The 20,065-nt window shown below is 39.0% G+C and overlaps 1 protein-coding gene across 6 annotated transcripts in view; it reads right to left on the reverse strand.

Annotated features, from left to right (window-relative positions):
- Positions 1-491: 491 nt before the first annotated feature.
- Positions 492-20,065, reverse strand: part of NRK (Nik related kinase) — a 118,012-nt gene continuing 98,438 nt past the window's right edge. For 5 of the 6 annotated variants that reach the window (XM_029996437.2, XM_029996433.2, XM_029996435.2 and 2 more), the window contains 5 exons: positions 18,302-18,402; positions 17,609-17,758; positions 14,156-14,315; positions 5,200-5,339; positions 492-4,344 (listed from right to left, as the gene is read on the reverse strand). In XM_029996437.2, coding sequence (XP_029852297.1) covers positions 4,261-4,344; positions 5,200-5,339; positions 14,156-14,315; positions 17,609-17,758; positions 18,302-18,402 — 635 coding nt within the window. In that variant the 3' untranslated portion in view covers positions 492-4,260. Of the gene's footprint in view, positions 4,345-5,199; positions 5,340-14,155; positions 14,316-15,331; positions 15,507-17,608; positions 17,759-18,301; positions 18,403-20,065 lie in introns of those variants that run through there. The other variant, XR_005931051.1, reaches the window with a different exon arrangement.

A 20,065-nucleotide genomic window follows, 5' to 3' on the forward strand; every position in this document is an offset into this window, starting at 1 on the left:
CTACAATGTGCTATCACACCTCACATTATATATAGCAATAAATTTTATAGGTGGCAACAAAGACTGCATGAGCATACCTGAGAAAAAAGTTAATTGGGCTAACCTGGCATTCAGGCTAATACACACGCATAAAAGCCAGTTCTTCTAGTGTCAACAACTGCATTTTGGTCTAGTTCCACTGCCTTCATCCCACTGGGTGTTTGTGTAAAAAGAAAGGTGGAAGCACAGAATTTCACTTGTGAAGCTCATGAGCAGCATGCACAGCACAGCGCCGGCTGTCAGCCTTACTAGTACTCTGTCCAGGCTGAACTCTCACACCATCACCTCAACATCTTTATCCACTGCAAGGAAATACATTCATATTGTCTCTGTAGGCAGATGTAGATGTTTCCCTAGAGATACTGACTCGATTTGGAAAACAGTAACAAAGCTTTCTATTATTTTTACAATAGCTTATGCAATATAACAGACTTTTACAAGCACGATACTAGTTTTGATTTTCAAAGTATTTTTTATTACTGTTTCAGTTGTACAATTTCAACATTAGGGAACAATACATTAAGTACAGTACATAGCTTGCATTGTTCCCAGGTTTTAAAGTCACGTGTCAAGGTTCAGGCTGCAGAATAGAGTTCGCCATTCCTAAAATGAAAGCAGGCACATACAATACTACTTTGCTGCAGTATTAACGCAATCTTGTTTGGCAAATGTAACATTAGGAGCACCACCTGCCATTGGGATACTGCATGTACCAAAGGATTACTGACATGGATCCTTACCATTCTGCCCTTCTGCCCCTATAGCATTTGTTCACATCAGAGTGACATCACTAGAAAAGCACATGGTTAAGCAGTTCACTCCTTGGTTTTAAAAGTTAGTGAAAAGGTACAGCTAGAGAAACACCTCACAAAATGAAATTACAAATCTGATACACATTTTGCATAGTTAAATTTATGTCAGGATAAACTTGGGTCTCTGGAATTAATTTTTTTCTTCCAGCCTTTGAACTTTTGCTTTGAGCTGAACAGTTGTTCGGAACACTCTCTCATTCAGTGTTCAGACCACCCCGTCACTCTAGATACCTTTCCATTTCTTTGGTTACTTTCTTTTCCTTAACATCTCTTAACCTTTTATTATTCCTCCTACAGCAATACACTACTCCAGACATCCACTCCCTCCCCTTTGGCTACTCCTATTTATTTTCTTCAACTTTTCCCTCCTCTTCAGTCACTTCCACTCTCTTCTGTTACTCTTCTCAACTTCTCCAGGCTCTTGCTCATCTTCAACCATTTTGATTTTCTCTTGATAAAGAGAAAATGCCACCATCTTCTCCTTCTTGCATCCAGTTGCTATCACTATTTGCAATACCACTTCTAAATCCTTTGAAAGCATTCACCTCTAAGGGCCTCGTTCTTTCCATATTTACACACGGATGTAACCCCAATAATTCCAATGGTTTTACATGCAAAGTGACAGATGAAAATCCAACCCACTGCCTTGAATCATAGCTGGAAAGAAAAGAGAGCTAATAGAAGGAAACAGAATGAAAAATTAAAATCTCAATGTAATAGTGCATATTGCCTCTCTTGAACTTGCTGCATTTTTTCCTCTCTTGGTATGGAGCTAAACATCTCCACAGTGTGTCAACTTACTATCACGCTTTTCTGTTACAATAATATTAAACAACTTTGATCCCATTTGCTTCTTTCATCTGTTGATATGGGTTGTTCTAAATTCCCACTGTTCTCTGCTAAATTCTTTTTAACTAGTGCCTAGCATCAGGAAAAATCTGCCTCCTACCTGTTGACACCAAAATGGGAGAGGGAAAAAATTCCCATGCATCCCATGTAATGCAGAGGCTGCTGAGATAAGCACACTTTAAAAAAATATAGGGCAGCCTGGATCACGGATGGCTTATAGAACGAGCAGTTTTGCAAGCAAGTTTTGCACACCTACTGGGTACAAAATGAAAGCTGTTCTTTCTTCACAGTCTCTTAGACTTTTTATTTTAAGTCAAAAGCAAGTAAGTTGTATTTCTGATTGTCTGCAAATTATTTTTTGCCTGTAATTGTAACTTTCATCTCTGTTTCTGTTATGGGTTTGGGTTTGTTTGGGTTGGGTTTTTTTGGGGTTTTTTTTGGTGAAAGTTGAACAAAACAAGCCTAGCGTTCAGTAGCATAGGGAGCCAAGCCATGTTTTTCTCATTTGCCCCAGTCCTAGCATTGGCAACAGGTAGGAACATTACTAGAAATAGACAGAGACCTCCTGTTTTCACACAGCTCTGCCCAAGCACAGTATACCATTCAGATTTTAAGTCTGCACACAAGCTGATTACTTGCATACATTAAGAACCACTTTGAGTATTTAACTGCATGTATTTTTTAGTATGGCCTTAGGCTTATTTTCCTGTAAGTTAAAACATTTAAAATGAAAATACTTCATAAAAAACACTATACATTTTGAGATAAGCTAGTGCTTGTGAAAAGTGCTAGGTTAATAACTTTGGAAAGTGCAGTCCTCCACATAGCCAAAGAACACGGACAGCAACAGCGAAGGCATCTCTGATCTGCCTGCGGCAGTTGAGGTGCCAACACAGGGAAGGGGGGAAGGGTGATTAGCCCCTCGTTTGATTCTCTGCTGACATACACAAGCACACCAGTTCTGGAGCTGATGGTTGCAATTTGAGCACCTGTCAGTCACAGCATGACTGCTAACACTAACTTAACCTGACTTACTGTACAAAACAGCTACCAGTTCTAACAACCTTATCTCTCCCCTTCTTAGTCAACTTTGAATCATCATCCTTGAGGTAGACAACCAGATATTCCAATACACTTTCCCTGCACCTTTCAGTATCACATATTTCAAGTAAAGAACATCTATTTTCAAACACTGTAGCTAGCGATTTCACTTTTGCCTACAGCGTCATCCATACTGTATCATGTCTGGAATGACTCTTTTGTATTAGATTTGATGCTTTACATTTTCAAAGCACATCCAAAAATCAGCTAAATAAGGATTGCATTAAACCCTACAATTCAATCATAGTATATGATTATATATAGTATATATATATTATATCTGTATAGTTTTATGGCCAAGTTACAAGCCCCTGAGAACAGAGTTTATGCAGAAACACTGGCACCAATAACGCTAGTGGATGCAGCTTTATTTAGATGTAATTAGCATAGAAAGCACCTGAAATTATTTATATTTTCTATTTATAATAGATTAACTCTTTGGATATTTTCATAACTATACTAAGAATATATTTGTTAATCTTAACATCCATTGTGGAAAGATTATATTTACACACAAAGAAACGAAGACTTGATGCTAAAAGAGAAGAAGGGAAGAAGAGAAGGTGCCTGATCCTGTGCCCTTATATACATGGGTAGTGCCTTTAAATCAACTCATATGAGTGTGGGTCCCGTGTCTGAATGAAAGTTACAGGTTCAGGTCCGTAATGCTTTATGCATATATGATTTTGACAAACTACTATTTAAAAACTATTTTTACAAATACATTCTACAGTAACTGTGTCTACGGGCTCAGGCATCCAGCCCTGAGAGAAACATGAAGTCTGTCCCCCGCATTTTGTAAAATCTACCAGATGGGGTACATGTCTAGAAGTAGTTGCTTTCAGAAGTCTGCAGTGAAGTGCACCTGTCTACCTCGCACAGGATACGATCCCTCAAGTGTGCCAATCTGCATTACGCCCCAGCATGAACAGTTGCTCTTTCACTGATTATAAGACAAGATTATTGGACAAGTGACTCCTGGTGAAACAGTAACAGCTTGCTTAAAATGCAAAACAAGCCAAAACCCAATTCAAAAGAAAGTAGATTCCGATTTGTCACCCAACTTGTTTGTGTTTTTCTCACCTACAGATGTTGCTGCCCAAAAAAGAAAGAGACTTCAGTTCACGATAACAACAGTACATCATCTGTGAAAATGAAACTACACTTTTCAGAGTACAGGAGCTTCTTATATTGGCTACATACTTCATTAAAGTTGTTCTCTCCTAACACTCCGAATACAATCTTGGTTTGCAACATATTTTAGAAGACAAACTAAACATGTTTGCAATACTTTGACAGGAAAATGGAATTCTTTTCAAACTGAAAGAATATAAATTTTGATAAGTTAATAATGACAAAATTTTTGTAGGTAAAAAGTGCAAATTTGTGTATATTACCTCCGAGCATTTTACACTGCTACCTACAGGGCATTTCAAAGCATCCTTCATTTTGATGTGATTTACCAGTTGAATAGTACATTTTGACCAAGAGTCATAAAGTATATTTGACTGCTGCCTCCTGACTGTACAGATGCAAAGAACACCTTGAAAGAAGAAAAAAAAAAAAAAAAAGATATGCTACTGTTAGTTTACATTTATAAGAATATTTTTACCCATACAGGATATCTGAGAGAATGCCACAGTCCCAAATACAAGGATATATATATCTATGTATTTCTATCACAATTCAATTTTAGTCCCATGAGAAACTTTTTAAAGAGAAACTGTGCTTGTGGTACAACCGGGATATATTTTTTGGTATACTTCTTTTCCTATTTGGAAAGACACAAGAGAACATTTTAAAACAATTAATTAAATCTAAACAGTTTTGGGGCCCCAGTTTTCTAAATATGTCAGTGGGACTAAGCAGGTTTCACAGAACATTTATCAAGAACTGCTGTATGCAACAAATCATACTTGATTATCCATACTCTACTGCCTGCAATATCTCAAATATTAAGAGTGTTGGGTTTTTTGGTTGGTTTTTTTTTTTCCACGATGCCTGCTCTGAATTGCCTGTAATTTCAGTAGTCCAGGAGAGGCAATCCTGTAGCTGGGCATTATCAGGGCTGACTCACTAGCCCTCCCCACTACACCTGCTGTGCTACAGTCTGGCCAGTTAGCAATGTCTGTATGTGTTATCACCTCTGCTATCAGTTAAGGCGGGGTGGAACAGGAGTTATAACAGAGCTGGCTAAAGTAGGGTGGTGTGAAAGTGCAGAATATCCATAGTGAGTGCTCGGTGGGGTCACTGACTACATTTACTTTGAACGGGGAAGTTATACTAAGGTAAGAAATAACCAATGTAAAAACAAAGTTACAAAAATGAAACGGTCTTAGTGTCACAGTCAACTATTGCTCATTTTTGCTAAATCACCACACTGTAGTCATCTCTGTACCTTGTCATTTCTTTCACATAGAAATTTTAGCTTCTGTGCTTTCTTGTGCATAAATACTCCTTCCAGATTTCCTGTTTCCACAGAGCGTAGTTCAATCGCCTTCTCTCCCCAGCCCATGACCTGATTAGATTGAAGGTAAGCTAAAAAAAAAAAAAAAAAAAAAGATTTGGTACTATTTAACAGCTGAAAGACTGATTCTTGCCTCATTTATGTCAACGTGGATCTGAAGCATTTCTCTTTGGTAACAATATATTCTGAATTGTTTGTATTTTAAGTTTACACAAAAAGCCTTGGGAACAGTAACTAAATTTCAGCTTCTCCTCTCAGACTTATTTTGGACTCTAGACATAAATCTTAAGTATGCTACTATTGTATATTTTAGAATCACAAAAGGTTGGAGGAAACCTCTTGTTTAACCCCCACCCCCAAAGCAGGGCTAAATTAGACAGGGTTACTCGGGACCTTGTCCAGACATGTTTTGATGGATATTTCACAACCTCTCTGGGCCCCTGCTGCAATGCGTCACTACTTTCAAGGTTAAAAATTTCTTCCTAATACCTAATTGGAATTTCTCTTGGTGCAATTTGTACCCATTCTGCCTCTCATCCTTTCACTGTACATGTCCAAGAAAAGTCTTGACTCTGTCTTCTCTATACCCTCCCATTAGGAAGTTGGATTTGTATTTACTATGGAGTTCAGCTTAGTCTGAAACCTAAATACTTTTGAATCTGACACTATGGCATGATTAATTTGGTGTCCTTAGCTATTGTCTTCCCATAACTGGTTACGGGAAGTATCTCCAAAACCAAAGGAAGATACTCCAGCACTGTGGAAGCCTACTATGTTACTCCCTTTACATCTGGCAATTAGATGAGAAATCGGAATAGTGATGAAGGAGTTAACACCACAGATTTCAAATTAGGCACAGTTTCAATGAAAGCGCTCTGATTAGTGCATGTCTGGGCTTCCAAGGTAAAACCATATTAGTTAGGCTCTACTGATAGTCAATGCTCAGAAACTGTCCTTCTTGCTGAACTATGAACTGTTATTTCATTAGTCTGAGAATTCTGGTGCTCTGAAATGATGTGGAGGGAACGTGTGCATTTGACTGGTTTTTAGCTTCAGTGGATGCTGCTTGCCTGCCCGACATTACTACTGCGAGCAATGTCTCTTCCTTTAAACCTTCCATGTTGATTTAGATTTTTGTCCAAAAGTTAAACTTTCAGTATACACTGATGTACGAAGCAACAGCCTGCGATCCTACTTTAGAAGGACAGCAGAAAATAAAAGCAATGTGGCTGAGTCACTATATCCTTCTTCTAGCAGTTGTTGATATAATATTAACTTGGAATCACTGCTTTATAATTCTTGTCAGAACAAGTGTATGAAAATTAGACCTCCTTGGAAACATGTGTGTTTTGGCTACAATGTTGGGATTTTAGTTCCCTTAAAGTCTACAAATTTCCCCTAAATCTGTTTAGTATATGTTCCTTTCGGTTATTCTTTGTGCACACTGAGGGCTTCCCTGCCACTAAAGCTGAGAGCAAGAAAGTGCTTTCCCAGTATCCCAGTCATGTGGAAAAGGGAAGAAACCATCCTGTTGGAAAAGCAAAACAGCAGCGAGCAACTGAGGATAAGCGGGAGAAGAGAAGGGGGGAAGGGGTATTTTCTAAAAATCAAACACCTGAAATCCATACATTTTAAAATCGTTTCTTTATGCTTCAGTTCCTAGGCTGTACAACAGGGCGCTACTGCTGTAGGCTACGAGGATGACTATCGTTAACATTTCTGAATCACTGCAGCAGTACCAGGGCACCACCCGTGCAATGTGCAGGTAGTATCTAAAAAGGTAGGCGCAGACCACACAAAGTGAAGAAGATAAAAATGAAACAATACTCAGACATTTGCTATTTTTTGTAACAACTGACACCACATTAACCTTTTCAAACTTCACTTTTGAACACAACAGAGACAGAGGCACACTAGGGTTCTGGGGGGTGGGACAGCAAGGCCGGTGCCTATATATAAAGAGCATGAAAGCATTCTACAGCTACGCTGTTTAGTATAGGTCATATAGGTCCAGCAACAAAGACCTAATCCACTCCTAAGTCTCCTTATCTTTTCCACTACATGAAATCTGTGCTCAGGTTGTCAATATGCTATGTCTGTATCAGCTGTATCCATGCCTTTGGCAGATTTCAGTTTGATAGCATCCTTGCAGCTCTCAGTAACAGCTTAATTAGGGTCTGTTGCAACCTCTAGGTCATCCGGATAGAAAGCCCTCGATGACTGGACCACTACTGCCATGTTCAGAAGAGACCTGATCTCCAAGCAGTATTACAATAGGAACATAATAAAACAGATATACCAAGCTCAGCCACTGATGCTCTGCTGGCTGGCCAATATACTGAGAACTTGTTAACTGACAATGGCAAATTTCAGTTGAAGTCCCAAGTAGCACAAAAACTCACTCTTGTAGCAGAATCAAAAAGTTCTTTCTCAAATTGCATCCATGGAATAACATGCCAACACAAAGGTCCCATTACACCATTTGTGGGGTTGTCTAGTTATAAGGATTTATCTATACATGGAAATTAATTTGGAGGATAGCAGGCTGTGAATTCAAAGGTCAGTACTGAGTCTTGATAATCTTCCCATGTGGGAGCACTTACAGGTGTTTCACGTGAAATGAACTGAGAGCAAATTACATACTCAGAATAAAGTTGTCATATTCTGCAACAAAAGCTCCTATACCATGAGCAGGAACTTAGGAATAGTTATTTTGAGTCCACTTTCCACCTCAGCAAACTTTAGATAAAAATATCCTATGCTTCCACCTGACAACATACGAGGGTGTTTATATTACACACAATGCGAGACTGTACTGGTTTGTAGCAACCCTAGACTTAGACAGCCACTCTGGTCCTTTGGACAGTAGCTCCACAGAAAAGGCACATACTGACTCAGACCAATGTGCCAATATTGATTAACATACTGGAACAAAGTTATGCAGAGTTACCTGAGGCTCCCCTGCTTCACACAGATTACCGCATATCTTAAAAGATCTACAGTTGTGCATGAGTTGTGGTTCTTGTTACACCACTTACACCAGCATTACTCCCTGGACATCAAAGAATACATGCCATAAAGTTAGTATAGCGACGTGAGCTCAAAATCAGTTTCTTAACATCATGAAAGCATTAGAAATGCTCTAAACTTGGGGCGAGACTTGGTATTTCCTGTTTACACTGTGTATTAACATTAAGTTGAGTAGAGCCCCTATTCAGGGAAGTGACTACTTCAAGGGGAAATAGTTGAGGGAGTTAGGAAAGGAGAAAGAATTTACTGAGCCATATTGGATCCATTAACTTCTATGAAGTGTCACTGACATGAGATAATGATCTTAGTCTCACAGCAGTAGCATACTCAGTCTGAATGAGACAAGTGCATTTGGTACACAGAACCCAGGTACTGCTACCATCTCACTTCCCTTCTTAACCTTTCTTTTCTTTTTTAAACTTTTTCCCTTCAAAAATCCCTTTTCTGATCTCATATACTGAATTTGGATCACTGCCTAAGCAGTTATTCCCAACTGACCTCTGCCTGAGAGCAGCATCAGACCAGCTTTTAGCAAAATATCGTAAAACTGGGCTTTTCTGACTAGTGTTACAGAAATAGGGCAGGAAAGGACCTTAACGCACCTTCTCTTCCATCCGTATCTCTGTGCCACATCAGTATCACTTCTGACAGTTGTTTGTCTAACCTGACCTTTTAAGACCTCTAGTGATGGAGACTCCAAAAATTCCCCAGGCAACTGACCCACTTTTGCGTGCCCGAGTCATGATATCAAACTCCATTTCACAGGGTAAAACAGAGTGTACGCTGCTTTACTGAATTCCTTTTTGGAATTCAGTCAGTATGTGCATAGGTGAAATTCAATGCAAAAAAGCTACTGAATTTTGCTTTTGTACACATGTTTGAGAAAATTGCTTCAGGCAAATATGCAGCTGGGCACAAACATTAGGAGGAGAATATCCAGCAAGGACTTTGCTGACAGTAAAAGATACCGGCTATTAGAGACCATATAGATCTTAAAACTGAGTACACTTCTACAGAACCCTTCTTTGGCCCTTCAGTCAAACCCAATATCCTCTGTGAAATCATGACTTTTATTGGTTCCCCACTCGTGGGGAAAGCGTATTTATTTATTTATTTTTAGACAAATGGAAGGGAGAAATACATGTTGAAGATTGGGAATGGAAATAAGCCACAGAGGTACCAAGTGTTCTGTGATGTAGCAAAGCTTGTTCCCACATAAACCCACCCTTGAGCTCTCCAGCGATGCTGCTGATCACTGATTAGGGACTGATTAGCTACTTGCATGTACTTCGGTCTGTTGCCCATGCTTTAAAAGTTACTGCCCCCAAAGTTTTAAGCAATTTTGGGTAGAAAAACTGAGGAAGGAGTCGGTAACTTCTCTTGTGCAATTCTGTTATAGTTTTACTGCTATTGTTTATGTTACCTGGATAGAAGTGGGTATTTTTCTTCCTCCAGTCACAGCTGTGGAGAACTTTTACTAAGTGGGAGAGGCTAGAGAGTCAAAATCAAAAAGGAAAAAAAACCTAAGGCTGAATACAGTCACAAGTGGACGAATTAAGAAATCGGCCATGGAAGGCAGGTGGTTTTCTGCTATATGTTCTGGTTAGATTGCACTGGCCAAAGGGCTAACACAAACAGCTCCCTAACCACCCCAAGCAAGCTAGGAATAAATTTATGACTAAATCTTTATTTTTTCCTAAATATGTATGTTTCTATGCATCTCTGTTCCAAAGCTTCTCTGCTCTCAGTTGTTGCTCACTCCTTTGTAATTATTCCAGTAGAACTGATAGCCCAACCCAAAAATATATCTGGGGTGACAGTTTGCTCGTTTGGATGCTTCTTGCTGCTTCCTGGGGAAAAGTGCGCAGGAGATCTGACCAACAAGAATCATTCAGATACCAGCAGGCATTTTCTGAGCACGAGCTGGACAACAACTGTTTCAAGAACTGGTGACTATGTTGATAGAGCACAGAGGCAGTAATTCAACCTCCTTTTGACGATGATGTCTGTTTCTCTGCATAATATCCTTTTTGCTTCTAGTATGTACATGGCAAAGCAAATAAGGACTTCTATTGGTTCCCCACGCTGGGAATATCCAGTTTTGTGCCAACCCTTTAAGACTACACACTGTAAATAATTCATTACTCACACCAAAGGGCAGAAGTGCTCCCAAATCTTATTAACTTGATGTTTCTTAAACCCTTTTTCAATCCTGTTTTATATAGAGAAAATATTACAGCTATATTTGTATTTAGCCCTACATATGTGAAATATCTTTTAGATTAAACATAGATAAAGTACTTCTACAATTTTAATTTCCCACAGGATTTGAGTTTCCTCTCCCCAGTTTCTTCTTAACAGATCGGTCACAGAGGTCCCAACTTAAAGACTATGAGAGTAAGCTATATTTAGATTCCCTGCCCTAAATCCATTAATTATAATACAAACTTTTTTTTTGTAGACAAGATATTCTCACCAACTACAAAAGTTTTCTTTCAAACTAATTGTTTAAAGAAATCAAGAAATGAGCGAAGGATGACTAGACAGCACCCTGAGGTTAACACAAGGCCCTTCTATCTCTGAAACACAGAGTGAAAATTTTGGGATAAGATGATAACAGACTTTAGGAGGTCTGAAATGTGTCTGGAAATTCCAGGAAAATGGGATCTCTTAGGAAACGTTCTCCCTAAGTTTGACCATGCAAATAACACAGTTACTCACACTTCTCTCATAATAGTTAACTTTTTTGTCTGTAGCCAAGAATTTCAAAGGATCAAGAAAATTAATAGGAGCTAGTGGGAAACAATTATTAAAATAATAGTTAACAGAGCTCTTTGTTTAAAGTTTGAGTTGTGTGTTGAGTTAGAGGTTGGGTTAATTTGTTTTTAGTGGAAATGTGATTCCAATCAGAAGTCAAATTAATCTTGTACCACATCACAAGGATTGACAGTTTCTGTTCCAAAGAAATCCATTTCTGATATACCAGAAGTGCTGCAGAAACGCAAGGGTTCTCAAGCTAACATATTGGAAAATTTTCAAATGACAACTGAGAGGGGCTGTTTGGAGACTGCCTCCCTTCAGCTGTGGAATCTGCAGAAGTATAAACAACAAAAGAGACAGATGGATGGAGACAGACACCTTTCCTTCCAGAGAAAACCTACAGTCTTGCTTTCTGAGCACTGGGAGAAATTCTACAAAGAGCTAGCTGTTTACTCAGCTCTCCTAACCTTACCATCCAAAACATTTCATCTAACTCACCCTCTCCTTCCTCAGCAGGATGTTTCATTATACCTGTCCTAGCTCCCTGTCCCTAGATGGGCACCACCTTCCCAGCTGGTGGTGCCCACTTCTCTAGACTGACTACAGAGAAAATCTAAACTATTCACATAGACAAGACTCCTAACTTCTATATAGTAAAATTCACCAGACAGGATGCCACCCTCAGAAGCATCTTTCTCCATCCTCTTCCCATTTAACTGCACTAAAATCTTCCTATATAACTGCCCTAAAATACTGCAACAAAAATGCTTAGGCAATTTTGTATTGAGAGCTTTCCACGCAAATGATTATCATAGTGGTGTGCTGAAGAACAGGAGAAATAGCTGCATGAGCACGTGGAAAGGTGAATGTCCAAATGGCATTCCTTCTATTAAGGAGTAATCAACCTTGAGAAATTGAGAATATCATGCCTAGCCAGATGTATACTGAAAGATGTTTTAAATTAGAGTAATTAACTGGCACAAAAGATCACATATTCAGCCGGTCCAAGGCGCTGAAGCTTTATTCACTTCAATGCCAGCTGGGTACGCGCAAGGAAATTTTTACTGAAGTTCAGGCAGTTTGATTTCCAGCCGACAAGAATGCTTTACAAGCCTCTCTCTCATATCTGTGAGTTTGATGATTCAGTACTTTCACCAACATTAGGAAAAAGGACTTAAGCTCTCCCTGGTCCACTTCTGAGGCATTCCTGCAAACTCCATCTAGATTAAGTGAAAAAGCTTTGAGAGCCATCAGTGCCCTGTGACACAAGCTGCAAATTTCCAAGTAGGAGTCATAGATCTATGTGACCCTTCTTGCAATATCCCCCTGTCTAAAGCAGGATGTAAGAAAGCCCTTTTTGTCATCTGTCTTTGAAACATGCTATCTCTCTAGTAACAGTGACTCTTTAGGACATAGCATATAGTAAGAATAATACAACTGGAAAAGCCTGTAATAATTACAAATAACATCCGTGGTTTAAAAAGCACTAAACATGAAATCAGAGTTAATCTCTGGCGGGACACTTACATACATGCAGCTGATTTTAAAATTGTTTCTTCCCAAGGCAGGAAAAAGGAGTTCTAACCAATGAAGTACGTGTGAGAAAACAAAGGAGAATTTAAATATTTATGAAAATCATACATCATATATGCACACCATAAGGTGGGTAAGACATTACAGTTTGAAGAAAACGTTCATGTTAAGTAAGCTTGCTACTTTTACTAAGGCCTAAGGAAGCACGTCCCATAATGACATGCTTCTTGAAAGCTTCTGTCTCCTTCAGATAGCATTCCTCAGTGCAGCTTCCAATTACATTCAATATTTCTCATTAGAACTCTTCTCACCCTGGCTGAGTAATTGCTCTTTGATTACTGATTATTTCTTATGGTGTTTCTAACATTAATTCAGAGGGGATGTAAAATTTCAACATCTCAAAGACCATTAGATATTCCTATGAAAAACAGAGAATTGACTTGATACATTTTAATTACATCCTGTAGCTCTGAATATAGGCTGAAAATTGGAGATAGGGCTATTCAGTGAAGGGAAGGAAACGCTATATAGTTAGCTTACAACCTTATACCTGTTTTTTGAAACTGAAACAGTTTTGTTGCTGACATTTATTGAAACAGTGCAAAAAACAAGTTGTCTTGTAGCAATTTGCGTTCCAGAGGTGTGTGCCCTCAGAACTGTTGAAAATCCTCTACAAATGTCAAACCTGCATTTACTCAAGGGTGTTACTCTACTGATTTTAATGGACTTCCTAAAACTACCCAGCTAGAAGTGAAAGGAGAAAGGTGAACATCCTCAATTTTTCACTGTGGCATCCAGTTTCTGTCAGGCTAATAATACGCTTTTGTACAATCTAAGTGTCTTGGGCTTTTTTTGTTTGTTGGTATGTTCGTTTTAAGATGCAGAAGAACAGGAGTGAGCCAGAAAAGAAATTAAAAGCAACAAATAATAAAAACAAAAATCTGCCTGTGGTGTTCTTGGTTTTCCCCACACTGTTAACTTGAGGCCCTCTGGGGAAGGTGAAACAAACAGCTGTCCTGGCTACAATACAGTCAGAATCTCCTCCTACAAAGCCAACTGCAAGCACAGGGAGACTGAGAATCTATTAGAAATACCCTAGGCTGGCAGCACTGTGAATTTAAAGTGATAAAATTAAGGGGCCATCTGACAGCAGTTACAGACCTCTTCAGTAATTGACCTCTCTATAGTTGTGAATTTTTACATAAAACGCTATGGGCTATGAACAATCAAAGTAGGAAACAAGAGCACCTTTTTTCCCCTCTAATTCACGTAACTCTTTCTGTGAAAACTGGTGGTAAACTGCATCCTCAGTGAAGTTTGGCCGTATGGTCAAGGTATGATGCAATAAACAGCGTGACAAGAATACAAACTACGATCCAAACGCGGAGACCCTATTGCAATCATTGGCTGTTTTAACACAAACGTGCATAAATCTGTTTACACACCCGGTTTGCTCAGAAGTTGCTTTATGTGCCATACAACCACTTTCATGTGGATACAAACCTCATAAAGAAGTCGGGCTTCATACAGCAGAATCTTATAAAGTGCTATTTTTCATACATACCTACAGATGCTGGCATTTCTCCCCACTGCAAAACAGTCTCCTTTGTGAAATGCCCATATATATCAATGTAGATGCCTTCATCTTCATAGGTGAGTAAAAGCTCCATTCCACTGGTATTCGGGAGGATGATAATGGCATGTGGGCGAATAGTCCCCTGGATCTAGAATCATATTTTACTAAGATTTATATCAGAAAACGGACTGCAGTTTTAGTGACTACATCAATCTAACTAGCGTGGCAGAGCAATAAAAAGAACTAGCTCATGGCTCATGGAAAGTGAAAGAAATGCCTGTTTTCAGAAAGGCTCTATAGTTTGCTCGCTGGCCTCTGAGACAGGCTTTCTCCCCTCCTCCCCCCTTTGAATATGACAGTAGGTTTGCAAACAAATCAACATTCAATATTTCACTTTATATTTACCAGTACTAATTGGTTTCAAGAAGCCATGGAGCCACTGAGACACAATAATATTTACTTTGTCACTACAGACCACTTGCATTATAAAAATAGAAGAAAGGTGAAATAAATTTGAATTCGCAATTATTTCAGAAGATGGAGGAAGGACGAAAGCTTCCACATTGCAGGAAAGCCGTGCTTTCACTTTCCATGCTATCTCCCTAACCCCACTCACAAGCTAAAACCTGTAAATTTAACGATATTTACAGCAAGTTGAAAAGTTACCTGGACCTTTCAAATACAAGCCACACTGTCCTTCCCTTCCCACATCCTTCACTAAAAATAGTTCCCCATTTAAATGCTGTTCAGCGTACGTTTTCTGCATGCCACAGGAACAGTGCATTTCGCTCACACAAATTATTTTAACAGCAGTTCAATGCACTAGAATCTCTCCCAGAAGCCAACATGTCCCAAGTGAAAAAAAAAGTCTAAGTACGCAACCATGAAGGTGGGGTTTTATGAAAGCGTTTTTGAAAGAAAAAGAAGACAGCCTTAAAAAACAGTAACAAAGCATTTCCTTCTTTAAAGCACTACGCAAAACAGGATGTTAAAGAGTAAATTAAAACCACTACAATTAATATTTTTATAGGAAGCACATGACGGGAGTTTTACATCATTTTCACAAGCCAGCAACACACAGATCTTTTTTGCTTCAAGCACATACATTTATGCACACCGTAAGGGCACAATGAACAGTAAAAGAAGCACTGAAGCTGTACTTGCCAAACTGAATACACTCAGGCCAACCACTTGACTCCGTGCCTCCGCAACAACTATCCGTAACACTAGAACGGGTATCCAGAGTCGCAGAGCAATTTTAATGCGTTGCCTTGGTACTCGCATGAGCGATCGAAGCAGGTAAGAGATGAAGAAAGAGGTGGGGAACCAGGAAAAGAGGCTACCAGAAAGCAAGAGTATCTAAAGTCAGCCTGTTAAAAGTCTGGTCTGTTGCCACCACAAAGCTCCTTGAGAGAATTATCCAACTCTAGCAGATGCTCTTTAAAATAATAAAATACCGAAGAAGATAGAGCCACTGTAGCAGCAGATTTATTTCAGGTCTAAGACTCTAAAGGGAAAATATATTTTTAGTACATGCTAACTTTTGGTTGAAGAGCACACACAAAGGGAGTCAGTCTTAAAGGTGCCCCACATATTCAGGACGGTCACCTGGGAAATCTCTCTCATCGGGTACATAATTATATTTGCAGCCGGTTGCAAAAACTAAAGCCTCTAAAAAGGTTCACTTTTTTCTTTGCCTTTCTTATCTTGGGCAATTATGCTAATGATCTTTTTGACAAGTCATTATTCACCTTGCTCAGCAACCAGCTTCCAGGAATGGTATGCAGGCACCACGCTTAGATTTATAAACCGATGTGATTTTTTCCTGGTTGCATAGTTAACAAAGCTACTAATTGTCAGATTAAATAAACCCTCTAGCAAAACAAATACTAAGTCCCTTAAAAAAACCCAGCACAGAAATAAACAGTACAAGCTTTTTAGCAGGTGATTCAACAGTTTGCTCTGAACAGCTAGAAAAGTTACTTTCTAAGTAAGAGAAGTTTAAAACTTAACAGCCACCTTCAAACATTGTGTCCATCAAAACCACAGGTCTGACAGAGTTTGAAGGCTGTCACTTGTTAGGGCAGCAGAGTGATCAAGTGGCTTGCATGGGAGGCATGGGTTTTCATTTGGTTTGAAAACGTGGGGCTGAGAGTGGAGAAAAAGAAGTTAAAAAATGAAAGGGTTCAAGGCGCAGGCTGCAACATGCAGATCTGGGATGAGATTTCTTCAGACCTCCTGAGCATAACTTTGGGGGACACTGCCTTGGGAGACGAGGAGGCCGTGGCACCTGGATGCGCTAACCCTCTGCCCCTATGGACCTCTGCTGACTTCAGGGAGGTTTTCAAGTGTGCACAGAAGTTTCCTTGCCAGGAGCCTCCCCTCAGACTGGAGCCATGGGAACCTGCTACTTTTCTGGACCTAAGACCCCAAGTTTCTCTGGCTTTTGGGACTCACAGCTTTGAAAAGAACTAACAGCTAAAAAATAAGCAAACAAACAAACAAACAGATTAAAACCATAGCACCGACTTCATATTGGACAGCCCCGTGCCAGTCATTCACTTCTGCAAGGGAATTACTTTGCTGTTATCTGAGTTTAAGCAGGAATTCAGTGATCACCATCACCTCAATGAACAGATGCACAATGCAGTATGTACACATCAACCTGAAATCAACACCTTCATGCCAACTTCTTGACAATCTAATGAGAAAATCCTGAGAAAAATGTAAAAATTCGTTTGAATTTAAGGCCTGATTTCACAGGCAACTGAACAGTAAGATGATCAGCAAATTTATTTAGTCTGGAAGTTGGGTTTCTGCAAAGTCACGACTGAAAGGCAAATCGCATTTTGCACACAGAGCCTGGATCTGTAACCATGTGAAACAAATCCAACTTTGCTCCATGGTGAAGAAATCGGGGTTATTCATGGGTGCACATGTATACCTGGCTCCTCTAGCTACAGGTACTCATTGGTGCAAGGGGAACATGCTTGCAGTGGATCAAGATTAAAATGTGTTGCAGCAGGCTTTGTAATCCAGGCCAAATATCAGCTCAATTCAGTGATAATTTAATCAACTTGTGAGCAAGATTGAAAAGCACAGTGGCAGATTGTAAAAGTCACCTAAATTCATGTAGATATTATTGTGTCTTTGATTGCTTAAGTCCTAAATTTCCAGGATATATCAATTAAAAATAGTACTGTCCATACAACAGGCTTTCTGACATTAAACCATTAAAATTGATACTCTAAATGTGATAAAAGCCTTTTAACACAACTTCAGTGTTATAAAAGTATGTGAAAAGTGGTTTTCTATTAGCTGGCATACAGTAATTATTCTCCTACCCTGTCTCTTGAAATACAGCACAACTCTTAACCTGATCATCATCAACATACAGCCCAAAAACCAGAGGCATTTACATAATTTTTTGGAGTATCTTACGTGTGTTGGAAGGTACAGGTCATACACAGATCCAGAGTCCACATCAATAGCGTGAAAGCCTACTAGTGAGCCATATATGACTTTTAATCTTTGTCCATTTTCAACGGTCAGGTCAACTGACAGTGGTTTGTGATGAAGTGAGGTAAAGGACTGGAAAAGGAAAAATACACTATATAACACAATAAAGCTGTTGGTTTACAGATCTACATATATGATCTTAAGAATTTTCAAAAATCAAAAGTTAGACAGCTATTTTTGTTAAATAATATGTTATGTTTAAGGACCTAAGTATCCATCAGCCACTGAGTTGCAAGGAGAGCTGGATAATTCACTTGTGTTTTGAAAAAAATGCAGATTCTAGAAATGGACTAGGCAAAAATTAGGCTGAGTACCGTTCATGTTTAATTTCCTCCTCCTTTGAGGGAAATCAGCATCAACTTTGTGAACTCCAATGCACATTTTGGCACAGCACTGAAACAAGTTATTCACATCTAACAGAATCATGACTGTGACAGTTTTATGCCTGCCATCTCCAATGTATGTCAAACGAGCTACATTTTCTTTAAAAGAATATGCATTTTATCTTTAACTAGAAATAAATGTTATACAAAGCAACAAAAAGCAAAAGCAAAGAGTAGATGAGAGACAGTGAGAGACAGTGATAAATCTGAACCAAAGTGAAGTTTCACTTACCTTAAAAGCCATGAATTTGTGATAAGGCTTTGGAGCCCAAGCATAAACCTCCACTGAGTTTTTCAAAGCAATTACAAGGAATTTGATTCTCTCATATTTTACTGTAATACAAGAAGAACAATTCCTTAGGTACTAGACAGACGCTTAAATCAAAGACCATCTCATCACAGGAAATAATTTCAATGGACTACTTGTAGAGGTAGACATTATCCAGCAAGGGAGACTAATGGATTCTGGACATCAATGTTTAATATCACCAGTGACAATACCTTGACTGAAACCTATAGTTCATTTAGTCTCAGTAAAGCCAGATGACTGTTAACAACATTTACATATTGCTTTTCATATATCTATGGGGAAAAAAAAAAAAAAAATCTTACTAGTGAGAAAAAAAGGTCTTGACCCCGCAGCTAAGCCAACCTACTTCATTTTTCAAGTGTGAACATACACCAACATTGCTGGTTGTGAATAAGCTACTTTTGGAGGAAGGGTGGTTGTCGGCTGAACAATTCTGTTACACTCTGCAGGATGAATTTTCATTTCATTGTTCATGTGTGGGGGTTAAAGCCCCATGTGCTAGTGTGGGCGAAGGACTCCCACGTTTCTAAGATGAGTAAGCATTTAAGAGATGAGCAATTTCTCTAAGTTGATTAAGGTCATGTTGGGCCCATCAAGAATAAATGAAGAATCATGCATTGAAAATTAAGGCTTCTTTGTACATTGTGTTTTCACTCTGCCATAGACAAGCATTTGCTTTGGAAACAGAACACTAGGGTATCGCAGCCCAACGCATTCACCCTTCATTTTATATTCAGTGTCTGCTTGGCAGGGATTTTTAAAAGATGCAGGTGTTATGCTACTGAAGTAAGGTTTGTTTTCTGTGGGAGAAGGGCTTGATCAGCCCTTGCTGCTTACAAAAGGAACAGTTCACACTAGCCAAACACACAGCAGAGGCATGAAGAGTGGATAAGGATAGACACCGGTCAGGAAAATCTCACATGGGCAGAGAAAAGAAAAAAAACCCCTAAACTCCACCAAAGTGCAGAACAGTACATCCTTTTTCTCTTCTACCTGCACAAGTGGCTGTAAAACCAAAGGTCAAGATACAAGAAGATTCACCAAGAGAAAAACAACAGCAGCTGTTTTGTCAAAGTAAGAATGGCTTGTCATATGTAAACACAGAAGCTCCTACCTAATTTTAGGATAACTATTTTTTAATTTTTTTTTTAAAAAACCACACCAAACCCAAAGATGAGCAACTGAAGTGGAATATGTGGGTGCTTAGCTATAATCACAAAGAAAGTAACAACGCACATCTGTTTCACATTCTTTCTTGGATTTAACCCTTGCCACTTCTAAAGCCGTGAAATATAAAAGCAAAAAAAATACCAAGCACGGTATTTATGAGAGCCAGCCACCTCGCCGTCTCCTGCGCTCCTCTATATCATTTCTCTATTTGACTTTGAATAAAGTGCCACTTTCACATACTATCTTTCACCAAAGAAAAACTTGGCTGTACATCACACCCCCTCATGCAGTTAAATGACAGAAACTATCACAATACTGATGTTCATCTTCAAGAATGAACTGCCTGAAAGCCAAATAAAAGCAAGATGGTTTTTCAACTCCTATGGTACCATTTCCAGTGTGTAAGTTTAAACAAAGGTATATTTAGGTCTTTTATGATCTAGAGACAGGGATGAGCTGTAACACATCCAATCTGATCCACCTATGGACATCCTACAAATATGATTTACTAGCACT

The sequence above is a fragment of the Aquila chrysaetos genome, chromosome 21 (assembly GCF_900496995.4).
Source record: "Aquila chrysaetos chrysaetos chromosome 21, bAquChr1.4, whole genome shotgun sequence".
Taxonomy (NCBI): Eukaryota; Metazoa; Chordata; class Aves; order Accipitriformes; family Accipitridae; genus Aquila; species Aquila chrysaetos.